The sequence below is a fragment of the Symphalangus syndactylus genome, chromosome 4, assembly GCF_028878055.3.
Source record: "Symphalangus syndactylus isolate Jambi chromosome 4, NHGRI_mSymSyn1-v2.1_pri, whole genome shotgun sequence".
NCBI classification, from domain to species: Eukaryota; Metazoa; Chordata; class Mammalia; order Primates; family Hylobatidae; genus Symphalangus; species Symphalangus syndactylus.
Window position 1 is genome coordinate 55,660,017 of NC_072426.2, and position 14,401 is coordinate 55,674,417.

The 14,401-nt window shown below is 42.7% G+C and overlaps 1 protein-coding gene across 7 annotated transcripts in view; it reads left to right on the forward strand.

Moving 5' to 3' along the window:
• The first annotated feature begins 1,141 nt into the window (after positions 1–1,141).
• SEC24D (SEC24 homolog D, COPII coat complex component) overlaps positions 1,142–14,401 on the forward strand; it is a 115,634-nt gene continuing 102,374 nt past the window's right edge. Inside the window, exons 1-2 of one of the 7 annotated variants that reach the window (XM_055274720.2) lie at positions 1,142–1,230; positions 6,079–6,237. In XM_055274720.2, the coding sequence (XP_055130695.1) occupies positions 6,120–6,237 (118 nt within the window). In that variant the 5' untranslated portion in view covers positions 1,142–1,230; positions 6,079–6,119. Of the gene's footprint in view, positions 1,231–3,589; positions 3,884–6,078; positions 6,238–14,401 lie in introns of those variants that run through there. The other 6 variants (XM_055274723.2, XM_055274719.2, XM_063637952.1 and 3 more) reach the window with 6 other exon arrangements.

The following is a 14,401-nucleotide window of genomic DNA, read 5'->3' on the forward strand; positions in this document are numbered from 1 at the left end:
GAAAATGAACTATATTGTAATTGTACATCCTGCCAGACCAGGGGGCAGCAAACTTTTTTCTGTAAACGGCCAGATAGTATATATTTTAGGTTTTGCAGGCCTTGTGGTCTCTGTCACAACTACTTAACTCTACCTTTATAGTACAAAAACAACCACAGAATACATGATAATAGAAAAGCATGGCTGTGTTCCAAAAGAACTTATTTATGGCCACTGAAATTTGAATTTCATATAATTTTCATGTGTCACAAAATATTTAAAAAAATTTCAACCATGTAAAACTGTAAATGCCATTCTTAGCTCGAAGGCTGTACAAAAACAGGTGGGTAGGCCAAATGTAGCATATTGGCTGCCACTGGCTGATCCTTGCACTATTCCATGAGCTTCTCACAGCCAGGGCAGTGTCTCATCTGACTTTGTATTCAAGTTCTTAGTACAGTATCCAGTTTATAGTAGGTGCTTAATAAACATTTGTTGAATAAGTAAAACTTCCACAGCTAGTAGTAAGTGATAGTGTCAGGATTCAAACCTGAGCCAATCCGAGTTAGCAGTGTGATATCCCACTGTCCATTTTGTGATTGAAGCTGTATGTGATGTAGTATACTTACAGCATGATATTTGAGATATCAAAAGAGTAATTCCAGAAGCACCTTGGGTATTACTTGAACTCTATCATTACTCTTATTAGTTGCTACTCAGCCTACCCTACCATGTAGCCTTCCCTTCACCCCCGTTTAACTTGACCTTATTTACTCCATTTCCAGGTATTTAAAATAGTCCAGGATTTGGCCATATCAATTTTTTTTTTTTTTTAAATAAAGCTTCTTCAAGCTGTTTTCAGCTTTGGAACCAGAAACCTCCAAACTTTGTAAGTTACATAAATGCTTAGAGCATCATAACCTTCAAAAGGTTGCCAATTAGAAGAAATCTTAAGCATTGTCAGGAAATTCCTTCTCTCTATATGTAGCCTTATGCATAGTTGACTCTCTGCTTTCTTTCCTTTTTAAAGTTGGAACATAGAACATAAAACCCCAGTACATGGGCATTGTGAGGTCCTTGTGACCTCACCTTTCAAATAGGATATGGTTACCTGGGAAACTAAGTTTATTACATATGGAACATCAGAGGCTAAGCTCAGGTGGCAACAGGATGGGTCAGATCAAGGAAGACTGAGACTCCGGGCCAACCCTCAAGGCTGGTGAAGGCCAGGGACTCAATCACAGGAACAAGGTTAGGAGTTAGTCACCTAAGGCATGGGCACTTGGGGACAGGACAAGAGAAGCAGGATGCAAACCAGAAGCCCATTTCATTTAAAAAAGAGATTCGTGATAAGTAACTCCAATTGTTGGTGGAACTATGCAGTCAGTTAATAGTTATTTGAGAACTTGAATACAAGGCAGTCATGGGAGAAAAAGGCAGAACCAGTTAAAAGAGAACAGCAAATCAGAGTATCAGAAGGTAAAAAGCATAGGGAGGTGAAAAGAGCTTTGGAATTGGAAGGGATGACTTCCAACTAGCTATAAATGACTAGTAAGTCTTTTAAATTTTCTCAATAAACCTATTAATCCATTAGATGATTAAATTGAATTCAGTTCTCACTGAATATTGAGTTGAATACTCATATCTCTAAAGTCCCTTCCAGATTTTTTTTTTTTTTTGAGACGGAGTCTGGCTGTGTCGCCCAGGCTGGAGTGCAATGGCGCGATCTCGGCTCACGGCAAGCTCCGGCTCACGGCAAGCTCCGGCTCACGGCAAGCTCCGGCTCACGGCAAGCTCCGCCTCCCGGGTTCACGCCATTCTCCTGCCTCAGCCTCCCAAGTAGCTGGGACTACAGGCGCCCGCCACCACGCCCAGCTAATTTTTTGTATTTTTAGTGGAGACGGGGTTTCACCGTGTTAGCTAGGATAGTCTCAATCTCCTGACCTCGTGATCCGCCCGCCTCGGCCTCCCAAAGTGCTGGGATTACAGGCGTGAGCCACCGCGCCTGGTCAAGTCCCTTCCAGCTTTGACATTTAGGAATTAAAAACTGTTTTAGAATTGAAACCACAAATTGTCCTCGTTTCAGACAAGTTTGGTACCTGAGCAGGAGGTGAGGATGTATTTACAATTCAAATGTAGTGGTTTTGTAGGGGTAACAAGTCAAGCGGGTCATCACATGGTGTGACTGTTTCTGACTTTACTCTCTCCTATCTTTGTATCATAGCTTCACTCGCTCCTTGTAATGTAGCTGTTACCTGACAACTTCTTTCACTGCTTTTACAAGCTGTACTGCTTCAACACCAGCCAAAACTTCCTAAACTTCCACCAAACATTTTCATCACATTGAGAATACAAGAAACAATTTAAAACAAAATTTTCAATGTGGTTTTTCAAACCTGATCAGTGTTGAAGCTGGATGTAGGCCGGATATCTCACCTTAAAATCTTTTTTTCTTTTTCTTGAGACAGGGTCTCACTCTGTTGCCCAGGCTGGAACGCAGTGGTGTGACCATAGCTCACTGCCTCCTGGCCTCAAGCAGTCCTCCCTGCTTGGCCTCCCAAAGTGCTGGGATGACAGGTGTGAGCCACTGTGCCTTGCCCCATGCCTTAAAAACTTCTAAGAGTGGGAAAAATGGACCAAAAATCTTTACTGCTAAAATGACTTAAAATTCCTGCACAATTCATGTAGCATTTCAGGAGTAGCAACATCCCCATATACGTTTTTACCTAGGCAGTTCATCAGTAAAGGTATTTGTCAAGTAGTTTTCTTGTAGCCCGGAAGAAAGTGAATGTTAAAAACAACAACACCGGGCTGGTTTTTACTTTGTAAGTTTGAGCAAAGTGGTAGCTATACCAAACCTGGGAGTGGCTGAATGTCTTTCTATTTAGCAGTGAAAGATGATGGGAAACCAGCCATTTGGTCCTGATTTTAGGGTGAGATAGAGAGGTAAGCTCCAGATCTCATATAGGTTGCCTTTATTTCTGAGCGGTTTCTCACAGGACGGTGAGCTAAACGCTGGGTGCTTTTACACGCAGAGATTCCTGTTTGGGGCTGGGATCAGCCATCCTACTTCACAAACAAGGAATATGCGGACGAAGGAGTATACACAACGCTAACAACGCCAATATCAATGGAAACCCCACTTCCCACACTTTTCCTTTGGGACATCTCCCCCACCCCCCACTCCTCCTGCGTTACACGTTGCCAGGCTACTTTGGGCGTTCCTTCCTCTAGTGCGTTGCACGGGTACGTCATCAAATATGCGTGTACACGTGCCAGATTCGCCTTTAAACGGTAATTTCTCCTAGGTCCAGATCGTGTACTTTCCTGTATGTAATGGTAGTGCAGTACCTGAACTATTAGTTATTTAAGTAATACGTAATGAATGAAGAGCTGAAACTGCAACCTGTTGATGGAAGAATGAATGAACGCGCTCCCCTCCTTCCTACGGGGCTGCGCCGAGAAAACACGGTTCTGATTTAGCCACGACGTTAAAGGCTTTGACCTGTAGGGGGAGGGGAAAGAAAAGACGGGAAAAAGAAAACCAAAAAACAAAAAACCGGAAAAAGGCAAAAAGCGAAAAGGGGGAGGTCGCTCTGCCCCTCGCTGGCTCAGCCCGGTGGCCCCGCCCCGCGGCGGCCGGTGGCTGTGCGCGTGCGCAGGCGGGAGCGCGGCGGCGGGTCCTAGCCGGGCGCTGGGGGTGCGCAGCCGAGAGAGGGTTTGACGTGGCAGTTCCCAGCCCAGCTGCAACTCAGAGCGTGAGTCCAGGCTGAGGGGACGCCGGCCGGGGAAGAGGCGCGGCGGGAGAAGCGACCGCAGCGGGAGCCCGGCCACCGAGGGCTGCCGGCACTAGGCGCAGAGCCGCCAGCGCTCGGAAGCCCGCGGGGTGCGGGAGCGGGAGCAGGTAAAGCCTCCCACCCGCGGACGCCTTCAGGCGGGACAGCCCCTGCCCAGGCACCGCGGGGCGGCTTGCGGCGCCCGGCCCGGGGACGCGGCGGGAGGCCGGGTGCTCACCTGAGGCAGGGGCGGCGGGAGGAGAACTCATTCTTTGTTCTTTAGCCTTTTAGTGCAGTTTAATAGTGGGGCCGGCGGGATGGGGGAGAAGAAGGTGGGCGTGGGCATTTTTTACCCGCCCCCACCTTTTGCCTTGGGATGCAGTAACTGCCTAGTTAGGATCCTCAGTGGCCACCATCCGAGTGTCATTGCCAGCGGTTTTTTCTTCTCCTTATCAACTTAATTTGCTTTTTTGAAGGAAGGGAATGTTGGAAATATTAATGGTAAAAATGGCAACTATATCTGAAGCTTCGGGACATCCGAATAGTGAAACTGATCTGGCCAAATACGAACTTGTTCCAGGGTTAGAAGTGCACCTTGGCTAGAGTTGCTGGCTGACAGTGAGCCAGGGGGCCGTTCTGGGGCTGGGGCTCCCCAGATTTTGATCCTAGGCCTGCTCATACCAAGTGGCTTTCTGCCATGTCGCCGCTTGAAGCTGAATCAGGTTTCTTTAACTTGGTGCTCTGTGTGAGGAAGTTTGACGTGGCAAACTGGGTTGCGTGAGGAAGCTGATTTCTCTGAGGACCAGTTCAGAGGGACCTGGCTGCTTCCTGTTCTTTGGAGTGACCATCTCAGCCTCTCTTTTCTGTCACTCAGCAACAGGCTGCTACTTAGGTGTGTTCGTGCCGACTTTCTAAGTGCTCTTGGTTGGATGAGCTTGACCAAAGCTCAGGCTGCCACGTCTCTCTCTGCTAAGTGGGAGGAGGAAAAAAGGGTTGTCAGGAACAAAGTGGACCAGAAGGCCTTTGCCTGCCTCTCTCCACTTTTTCAGTTCTCCCCTTCCCAGGAGAAGGAAATGATCTCATAATATTTTTACATGGTTGCTTTTATTTTGGAAACTTATAGTTTAATATGGAAACAAAACCAAATCACAAATTTTAGGCTTCAGATTTTTATTTTGAAATGTTATTTCTTGAATATAGACAGATTCTAAGTCTTAGCAGGTATCACTGATCTCTTATCTTAAATTGTAGCAAATAAAAGAACAAAAGGAAGAATATGCCTGTATGGGGCAAATAAACTGGAGATAAATTGTAGAATCAGTGGAAATCTGGAAAGGCTTCATTTTCTAAAAGAAGGAACTGAGGCTCAGAGAGGTTCTTCAGCTCATTCCATGTCACACAGTTAAGTATGACAGATATAGAATGAAAACCCACTTCTCTTGCATTCAAAGCATTTTCTGTCGTATTTAAATTTTTTTTTAAATCATCAGTCCTATGAAATACCTCTTATTTTGTTAAAACCTGGAAAAAATGGAAAATTTAAAGCAAATTTGGGTTCCGATTAGAATCAAGATTAAAAAAATCAAGATGAGTCTGTTATATTTGTAATGTGTGTGCCTACACACTTACAAAATTACACTTTTTTTCCTTAGTCCCTTAAATATAGGTGCATATGTTCTTAGAGATGTGATATCATTTAAATTAGAAAGAAATTCTGTCACCTTTGAAAAACCACTGACAACACTCAAGTGGTTATAGTGACCACCTGGCTTGGTCAAATTATGACTCATAAAATAAGCCCATTATCAACGTTACCTGTTGCTATCTTTGTTGGACTATGATTTCTCTTTGTCCTAATGACTAGATTAATTAATTAGAGGAGCACTAAAAAGACATAAGTCATAAAACATCTGATTGCAGGCTACTGGCAGTTACGGTGGTCAGTCAATTGAACGGCATGGTGTGCTCTGTGCTGAAATGTGACCATGGAAACGAAAAGCACAAAATCATAGGAACACTATGAGAGACTATCTGCGAGATGCTTCAGGCTTCCATTAAAAAAGTGGTTGCGAGTTGTTATTCAGGTCTCATGCTTGAGAATTTGCCCAGGATTATTGAAGTGATTTACTGAGTTTCAGAGAGCTATGGTTAGACCTTTTTTAGGGGATAATGATATATTGTATAATACAAAGATTTCTCATGTACCTGATATTTGTACTTTTCCTCAAACCATCATAAACATGTAATAACAGTGTCTATATTTTTAATAGCTTTAAGTGATTGAAACTCTCTTGGTAACATGTTTCTTGTTTCTCTGTTGCAGACTTCTTTTGTAGAATTATCCTATGGAATGATATTTTCATAATGAGTCAACAAGGTTATGTGGCTACACCTCCATATTCTCAGCCTCAGCCTGGAATAGGCCTTTCTCCACCTCATTATGGGCACTATGGGGATCTATCGCACACAGCATCTCCAACAGGTAAAGTGTGTTATTTTGACTTGTATGTGATTATTCAGTTCTCAGGCTCAGAGACATAAGATGTTCTGAAAGAGGAGATTTGAAAGCATTGAATGATCATTATATAATGAAATGGCTTGAGATTACAGGATCATTTGGAAAAGGTTCTCGTAGCAGAACTCTACATCAGTAGTTTGGTTATTGCATGGAATACAAGTTTGGTTTTTAAATATAGACTAAAACAAACACTTCCTGTTTTATTTTTACTGTGAGTCTTGTTCTTGCTGTTAATTAGTGGTGTAAGGCTATTGTAAACATTGAATAAAAAATGAATTAAATTTATAAATGAGTTAAACTTATGTATCCTTATCTAGGATTGGCCCTAGATAAATCTATACATCAGTTATATGTGAGGATAATTCTTTGTACAATTCTTTGTACAAATGGACCATGTATAAATCAATGAGTAACTCTCAGGGCTCACTGGAACTAGCTCAGATATCTGGGATCCAGGCTGTGCTAGGTTGAATGTATATAGTGCAGAGTCAGCAAGGGGTGAGGACTCCCTGTAGTGGGGCTTGATGTTAGCAGCCACACACAGTATGCTGCAGAAGATGCTCTGAGATTATGAATTTCCTGTGGAAAGTCAGTCTTATGATTTATTCTTCCCGAGATTTTAAAGATGTCCAGATGAAGCATCCCTCTTCTTGTTCAGGACCATCCTCTCCAGAATGTTTATAATCTTGCCTTACTGGATCCTGTAGAAACCATTAACCCCTCCAGTTTCTATCTGGTGGTTCATTTCTCCTCAGCATTTATTTATAATGATAATTATAAATTACTCCTTTTTATGATGTATCGAAATCTGGCCCTAAAAGCTTTTCCTGTATTGTCTTATTTAATCCTCATACAATGCTATGCAGTAAGTTATTTTTGCAGCTAAGAAAACTGAATATCTGGTGTCATGTGACCTGTCTAAGGTCATAGATAGCAAGTAGTAGCACCAGGATTCATACCCAGATCTCTCAAGAAGGCAAAAAACAAATTGCATACACACCTAAGTATAACACTCTATATTATTCACCCTTCCCTCTTCACAGGCATCTTCTTGAGAAAGTACTCATTATGCTTGGTGATCTCCACCTTTACCTCTCCTTCCCTCCATGGCTCAGCATAGTTTACACTCCATAGTTTGCCACCCCATCCACACTTCCGCTTCCCTCACCAGGACTATCAGTGTCCTGTTTCTCAATGCAGTAGACATTGTGCTGTCTGTCCTCTTTTGTATTTGACACTGTTTACCACTCTCATTTTTACAAAACTCTTTTCTTCTTTGGTTTCAATGACACTATCCTTTTGTTGTTGTTGTTTTTTTTTTTTTTTTTTTTTTTTGAGACGGAGTCTTTCTCTGTCCCCCAGGCTGGAGTGCAGTGGCACGATCTTGGCTCACTGCAAGCTCTGCCTCCCGGGTTCATGCCATTCTCCTGCCTCAGCCTCCCGAGTAGCTGGGACTACAGGCGCCCGCCAACACGCCCGGCTAATTTTTTTTTGTATTTTTAGTAGAGACGGGGTTTCACCGTGTTAGCCAGGATGGTCTCGATCTCCTGACCTCATGATCCGCCCGCCTCAGCCTCCCAAAGTGCTGGGATTACAGGCTTGAGCCACCGCGCCCGGCTTGTTGTTGTTTTTTGAGGTGGAGTCTCCCTCTGTCGACCAGGTTGGGGTGCAGTTTTGCGATCTCAGCTCACTGCAACCTCTGCCTCCTGGGTTCTAGTGATTCTCCTGCCTCAGCCTCCTGAGTAGCTGGGATTACAGGCACCCACCACCATGCCTGGGTAATTTTTGTATTTTTAGTAGAGACGGGGTTTCACCATGTTGGCCAGGCTGGTCTCGAACTCCTGACCTCAAGTGATCCACCTGCCTCCGCCTCCCAAAGTGCTGGGATTATAGGTGTGAGCCATTGTGCCCGTTTTTTTGTTGTTGCTTTCTGGACATTTCTTTTGAAGGAATTCTTCTGCATGACTCTTAAGTGTTGCTGTTTCTCCCTCCATGTTCCATCTTCACCACTATTCTCCCACTCTGTAGATTTTTCCCTAAGCTGGATCATTCACAGAAAGTGCTTGTCTCTCAGATCTATTTCTCCAGCCCAGATACCTCTCCTAAGCTTTAGACCGGGGTATCCAGTCTTTTGGCTTTCCTGGGCCACACTGGGAGAAGAATTGTCATGGGCCACACACAGAATACACCAACAATAGCTGATGAGCTAAAAAAAAAAAAAAAAATCGAAAAAATCTCATAATGGTTTAAAAAAGTTTTCAAATTTGTGTTGGGCCACATTCAAAGCTGTCCTAGGCTGCGTGTGGGCCGTGGGTTGGAAAGGCTTGCTCTAGACCCATATTTCCTGTTGCCCACCTTTGTTGAGGCACATCACAGTCACCAAGCCCAAAGCAATTCCATATTCATCAGGGAAGCCTATGTTTTCTGGCATTTCAAATCTCGCTCATTAGCATCATTTTTTTGGTGATCCATACCAGAAACTTTATTAAAAAAAAAACAAAAAAAACAAAACTTGGTGGGGTGTGGTGGCTCACGCCTGTAATCCTAGCACTTTGGGAGACCAAGACAAATGGATCACTTGATGCCCGGAGTTTGAGACCAGCCTGGCCAACATGGTGAATCCCGGTCTCTACTAAAAAAATAGAAAAAAATAAAATTAGCTGGGCATGGTGGCACATGCATGTAATCTCAGCTATTTGGGAGGCTAAGGCGTGAGAATCGCTTGAACCAGGGAGATGGAGGTTGCAGTGAGCCAAGATCACGCCACTGCACTCCAGCCTGGGGAACAGAGTGAGACTCTCTCAAAAAAACAAGCAAAAAAACCTCTCCCTCCTTTTTATCTCCTCCAATGTAATTGGTCTCCCAAATCTTTTTGGAGTGATTGTAAACAGCTTTCCTACCTGCTTTCTCCTTTCCATTCTCCTGTCACTCTTTTTGTTCAATCCATCCATCTCTCACATGGATTACTAAAATGATCTTGTAACTATTATCCCTCTCTCCAATACTGCCTTTTTCCAAACCATCAACTCCTGAGCCAGAGGGATTTTTTTAGATTTACCATGAAAATCTAATTTGAATTCTCCTTTTGCATTCTAATACTTTTTCAGGCCTCTATACTATTTGCCATACTGTGTTATAATAGATGTTCCTGTAGTAGATGTTCCTGGAGCAGAGAAGGCACTCATGGCTGTTTAAAAAAAAAATTTTTAATTGGTAACTAAAAAATTATATATACATATATGTATTATGTACAACATATTGTTTTGAAATATGTATACACTGTGAAATGGTTAAATTGAGCTAATTATAAATGTTTATTCAATGAAGTGAATGACAAACTTTAGCACTCATTAGCAAAACACTCTGGTATTTACCAATATTTAATTTAATTAAATTAATTTATTTATTTGAGACAGGGTTTTGCTCTGTTGCCTAGCTTCCAAGTAGCTGGTAGAGATGGGATCTCCCTATGTTTCCCAGGCTGGTCTTGAACTCCTCAGCTCAAGTGATCCTCTCGCCTTGGCCTCACAAAGTGCTGAGATTATAGGCGTTAGCCTCGGCACCTGGCCTTACCAGTGTTTTTAAGAGCTGTTTTTGTTGGATTAAATCCTTCATGCTTTAATTTAAACTGCTTTCTCCTTACTTAATGGATACTAAATATCAGGTGAATAACCAGGCTATTATATTCTCTGCAAATACATCTTTCTATGCATATTATGGTGTTTTGGTTTGATTATTTAAGACTTTCACTAAATTACTCCAGCTCTTGTATCTCTGATTATATTCTGCTGAATAACCTTAGATACCTTAATCTTCAGTCTTCCTGTGTCTTGTTGTCTAGCCTTTTAGTGACCCTTTTATTGGTCTCCTGACAGACACAAGCAACTTGTGGTTCTTTGAAGTATCTATTCCACTATAGATCTGGCCAGTGCTAACTCTTGCTTTGTGTTGCTCACATTATCATATCTCCGTTTATGCCTATTCATTGTGTTTTTGTAAAGCTAGTGCTGTATACTAACACTTTTTTTTTTGTTTTGAGATGGAGTTTCGTGCTTATTGCCCAGGCTGGAGGGCAATGCCACGATCTCGGCTCGCTGCAACCTCCGCCTCCCAGGTTCAAGCGATTTTCCTGCCTCAGCCTCCCAAGTAGCTGGGATTACAGGCATGCGCCACCACACCCAGCTAATTTTGTATTTTTAGTAGAGACGGGGTTTCTCTGTGTTGGTCAGGCTGGTCTCAAACTCCCGACCTCAGGTAATCCGCCCGCCTCGGCCCCCCAGAATGCTGGGATTATAGGCGTGAGCCACCACGCCTGGCCCCTAACACTTTTTTTTTTAAAGAGACAAGGCCTTGCTCTGTTACTCAGGCTGGATTGCAGTGATGAAATTATAGCTCACTGCAGCCTTGAACTCCTGGGCTCAAATGATCCTCCTGCCCCAGCTTCCCAAGTGGCTAGGATTATAGGTGTGCCCACCATGCCCAGCTAATTTTAAAATTTTTTGTAGAGATGGGGTCTCACTATGTTGCCCAGTTCTGTCTCGATCTCCTGGCCTCAAGCCATCCTCCTGCCTTGGCCTCCCAAAGTGCTGAAATTACAGACATGAGCCACTGCACCCAGCCACAAATTTAACAGTTTGATGAACAAAATAATTGTGGTAATATGACACTTAATAAAATAAGCCTAATCTCAGTCCTCATAGTATTTACTTAGCTAGTGAGAAATGCACTGAATAAATTAACAATGACAATTTTGGGGGGAAGTACTATTGTAAAGGAAGTAGAGGGTGGTATGGAAGCACGTGGCAGGGGCACCTAAACAAGACTTAGGGTGGAAGGGCTCCTTCCCGGAGGGAATGCCCTGAAACATGAGTGAGAATTGGCCAGGTCAGGAAGCAGTTTGCTGGTATTAGAAGGCGGTACTTTTCAGGACCTGCAAGACATTTGGCATGTCTGGGGAGTAGCATGGGAACGGCGAGAGATGCCACTGGCGGGGGAATGTGGGATCATTTTAAGGAATTTAGACTTTATTGTAAGGGCAGTAGAGTACCACTGAAGTGATTTAATCTGGGAAGGGTCACAATCCAATGTATGTACATTTTAGAAAGCTACACAGCACATTAGTAAGTGTGGAGAAGGAATTACAGCTGGGCATACTGCTCTCTGCAGCAGGGTTTTTCAACTTCAGCACTATTGACATTTGGGGCTAACTAATTCTTTGTTGGGGGAGGGTAGCAGAGTGCCATCTTGTGCATTGTGGGATATTTAGTAGCATCTTTAGTCTCTCTCTACTTGATGCCAGTAGTACCTCCGCCAACCTTCTGGGAGTTGTGGCAACCAAAAATGTCCCAAACATTGCCAGATGTCCTATTTTAGGGGCAAAATCGCCCTTGCTTGAGGACACTGGTCTGGAGACTGAGAGTTAAGAAGTATTAATGTCAGGCTGGGCACGGTGGCTCATGCCTGTAATCCCAGCACTTTGGGAGGCCAAGATGGGCAGATCACAAGGTCAGGAGATCAAGACCACCCCGGCTAACATGGTGAAATGCCGTCTCTACTAAAAATACAAAAAAACTAGCCGGGCGTAGTGGCAGGCGCCTGTGGTTCCAGCTACTCGGGAGGCTGAGGCAGGAGAATGGTGTGAACCTGGGAGGTGGAGCTTGCAGTGAGCCAAGATCGCACCACTGCACTCCAGCCTGGGCGACTGAGCGCGATTCTGTCTCAAAAAAAAAAAAAAAAGTATTAATGTCCTGAAACTAGGACAGGGGCTGTGGGGTGGTGATAGGGCTCCTAATAGTGAGCTTATATAGGTGTACCACCCAAGCACGGTGCTTTAGGGACCATAGTCATTACAATTCTACCCATATAATAGGGAGCTTATCTTTGTTTATTTTAGGTAAACATTTTCCCCCCAACAAATGGCTTTTAATTTTGGTTTTAGTTTGTCAGGTCCAGGACCAAATTCAAGGCATGCTATTCTGTGATGTGGTTTGGTCAGTGTTCTTTTGCTGATAACAGTCCCCTCTAGTGGAAAGGGATTTGTTAAAGGGTATCAGGAAGCAAATAAAACATCAGAAAAAGGCAGAGAACCAGACTTGGGAGTATGTGGTACATGAAGATGAACATTCCCATGCAGGACCATTCCACCAGAAGTCACCACCTTTCTCTCCCAGGAGAATCATCTCTGCCACCACGCTGGCCAGAGTCTCCCAGAGGTGTGCTTTGCTGAATTTAGAGCACATGGCAAAACAAATTGTAAGGTAGTCTAGGAATTTTCACTTTTCCACCTCAAGACCATATATTAATATTAATAGAAAAGCAAGTCAGAAAGGGATTGGAATTGTTGAGTTTACTGGTCTGTAGTATCTGCCACTGTATGAGAGACCAACTTGTGATCTTAGATTTTTTTTGGTGGGGGGTGTTTAAGAACAGTTCATTCTCATTGCACGGTGTTCCTTTCCTGTTAAGATTCTCATACTGCTCTATAAAGAACCTGATTCTGTTTGTGTTTGAGTACTTTTGAAAATGCCAATAATATGGCTGGGGGAAGACTATGACTTTGCAGATATCAATGATACTGACTTCCCTTTGCCCTGGGGGTGGAGTGCAAGTGACACATAGGACTTTGCAGTCTGACCCCAGCCAACCTGGACAGCTTCCACTCTGGCTGCTTCCCCTCCCAGCCTCTCCACACCAAGCCTTTCCCCTGTCCTGATCGTGCCATCCTCTCTCATGTCTTTTCTCAAGCTTTGCCTTCTAACTGGAATCCCTTATCCTGTCTTCTATACGAAGAAAACTCCTGCTTGTCCTTCAGGATTCAGCTCAAGCAGTCCTCTTTCTTTGAACTCTTCTCAATTCCCCCAGGAAGAGTTAGGTGGTCTCTCTGCATATTATAACAGTCATCACAAGACATTGTAATGATTTGTTTACATGGTTGTCTCCTCTCAAATGGCTCAAAGGCACCTTAAATGTATGTTGAATAATAATGAGAACGATTTGAGAATGCCACAGAATGATTTGGATCATTGCCATAGAGTTGATTCCCAAGCAAAAGGGAGAGCACAGTAAGATTGATGTATAAAGTTCTGCTTGCATATATCAGAGCTGTTTTTTTTTTTAATTCTCTAGACATGTCTATAGGGGTTTTCATGAAAATTGCTACTATCCTACTTATTTTTTAAAAAGGGGAATATTTTTGGAGAGCCATGAGGCAAATTTAAAAAAAGAAAAAAAAAGAAAAAAAAAAAGACCAAAAAAAAAAAAGAATATTTTTGACTTCTCGTAGTGGATGTAATTATTTAAGTTGAAAATATATTAATGCTACTGTTGTGAATTGCCTACTTTTGTCCAAAATAATGTTTTTAAAATGAAAATATAAATGTGCTTGTAATTATGGTGCATATGCTTTGTTAGAATAAAAATGCTTAAGAACGGAGAGCAGGGGCTATGGCCAGGGAAGATGAAACAGCTGTTTTAAAAACTGTCATATCCATTGGTTCATTTAATTCTCAGAACAGTCCTTGGAGCTAGGGAATATTATTGCCATGACATGGGATTACAAGTTGAAGCTCTGAAAAATATAGTATCTTATCGGAGTCACAAATTCAAACTTGTCTGTGACTGCAAGTCTCATGTTTTTCTAACTTTGCTGGGTTTGGGGTTTAGAACTTTGTATTAAAATGTAGTGTTATAAGGATAATATTTATTGAAAATAGTGTTATATGAATTTGCTAAGTAAAACTATGTAGAATTAATATAAAAATGTCCTCAGTTTAAGGAATCCTATTTTAAGAGAAGAAACCTTGTAAAAGTTTCAATGATATTCATAAAGGCTGGCACTTCACTAGATACCTGTCATTTTAGGTTACGCAAACATCTGAAAGCATTCTCTCGAAAGCAATTGTGATGACAATACAAGAAACTCTTCCTGGGTGACTACACATCATCAGTCAATTCCTTTCTATCTGAGGGAATAAACTTTCCGGAAGAATATAACAGAATAAAGGAAATGTTCATATGAAATACCATGACAAAATCAAAGGAGGAGTGCACAGCAGGCAGCTAGGTGGTCATCGATGACCTTGCCAGAGAGCAGGGTATGGTCAAAAGTAAATCGATTGAGTGAAAACAA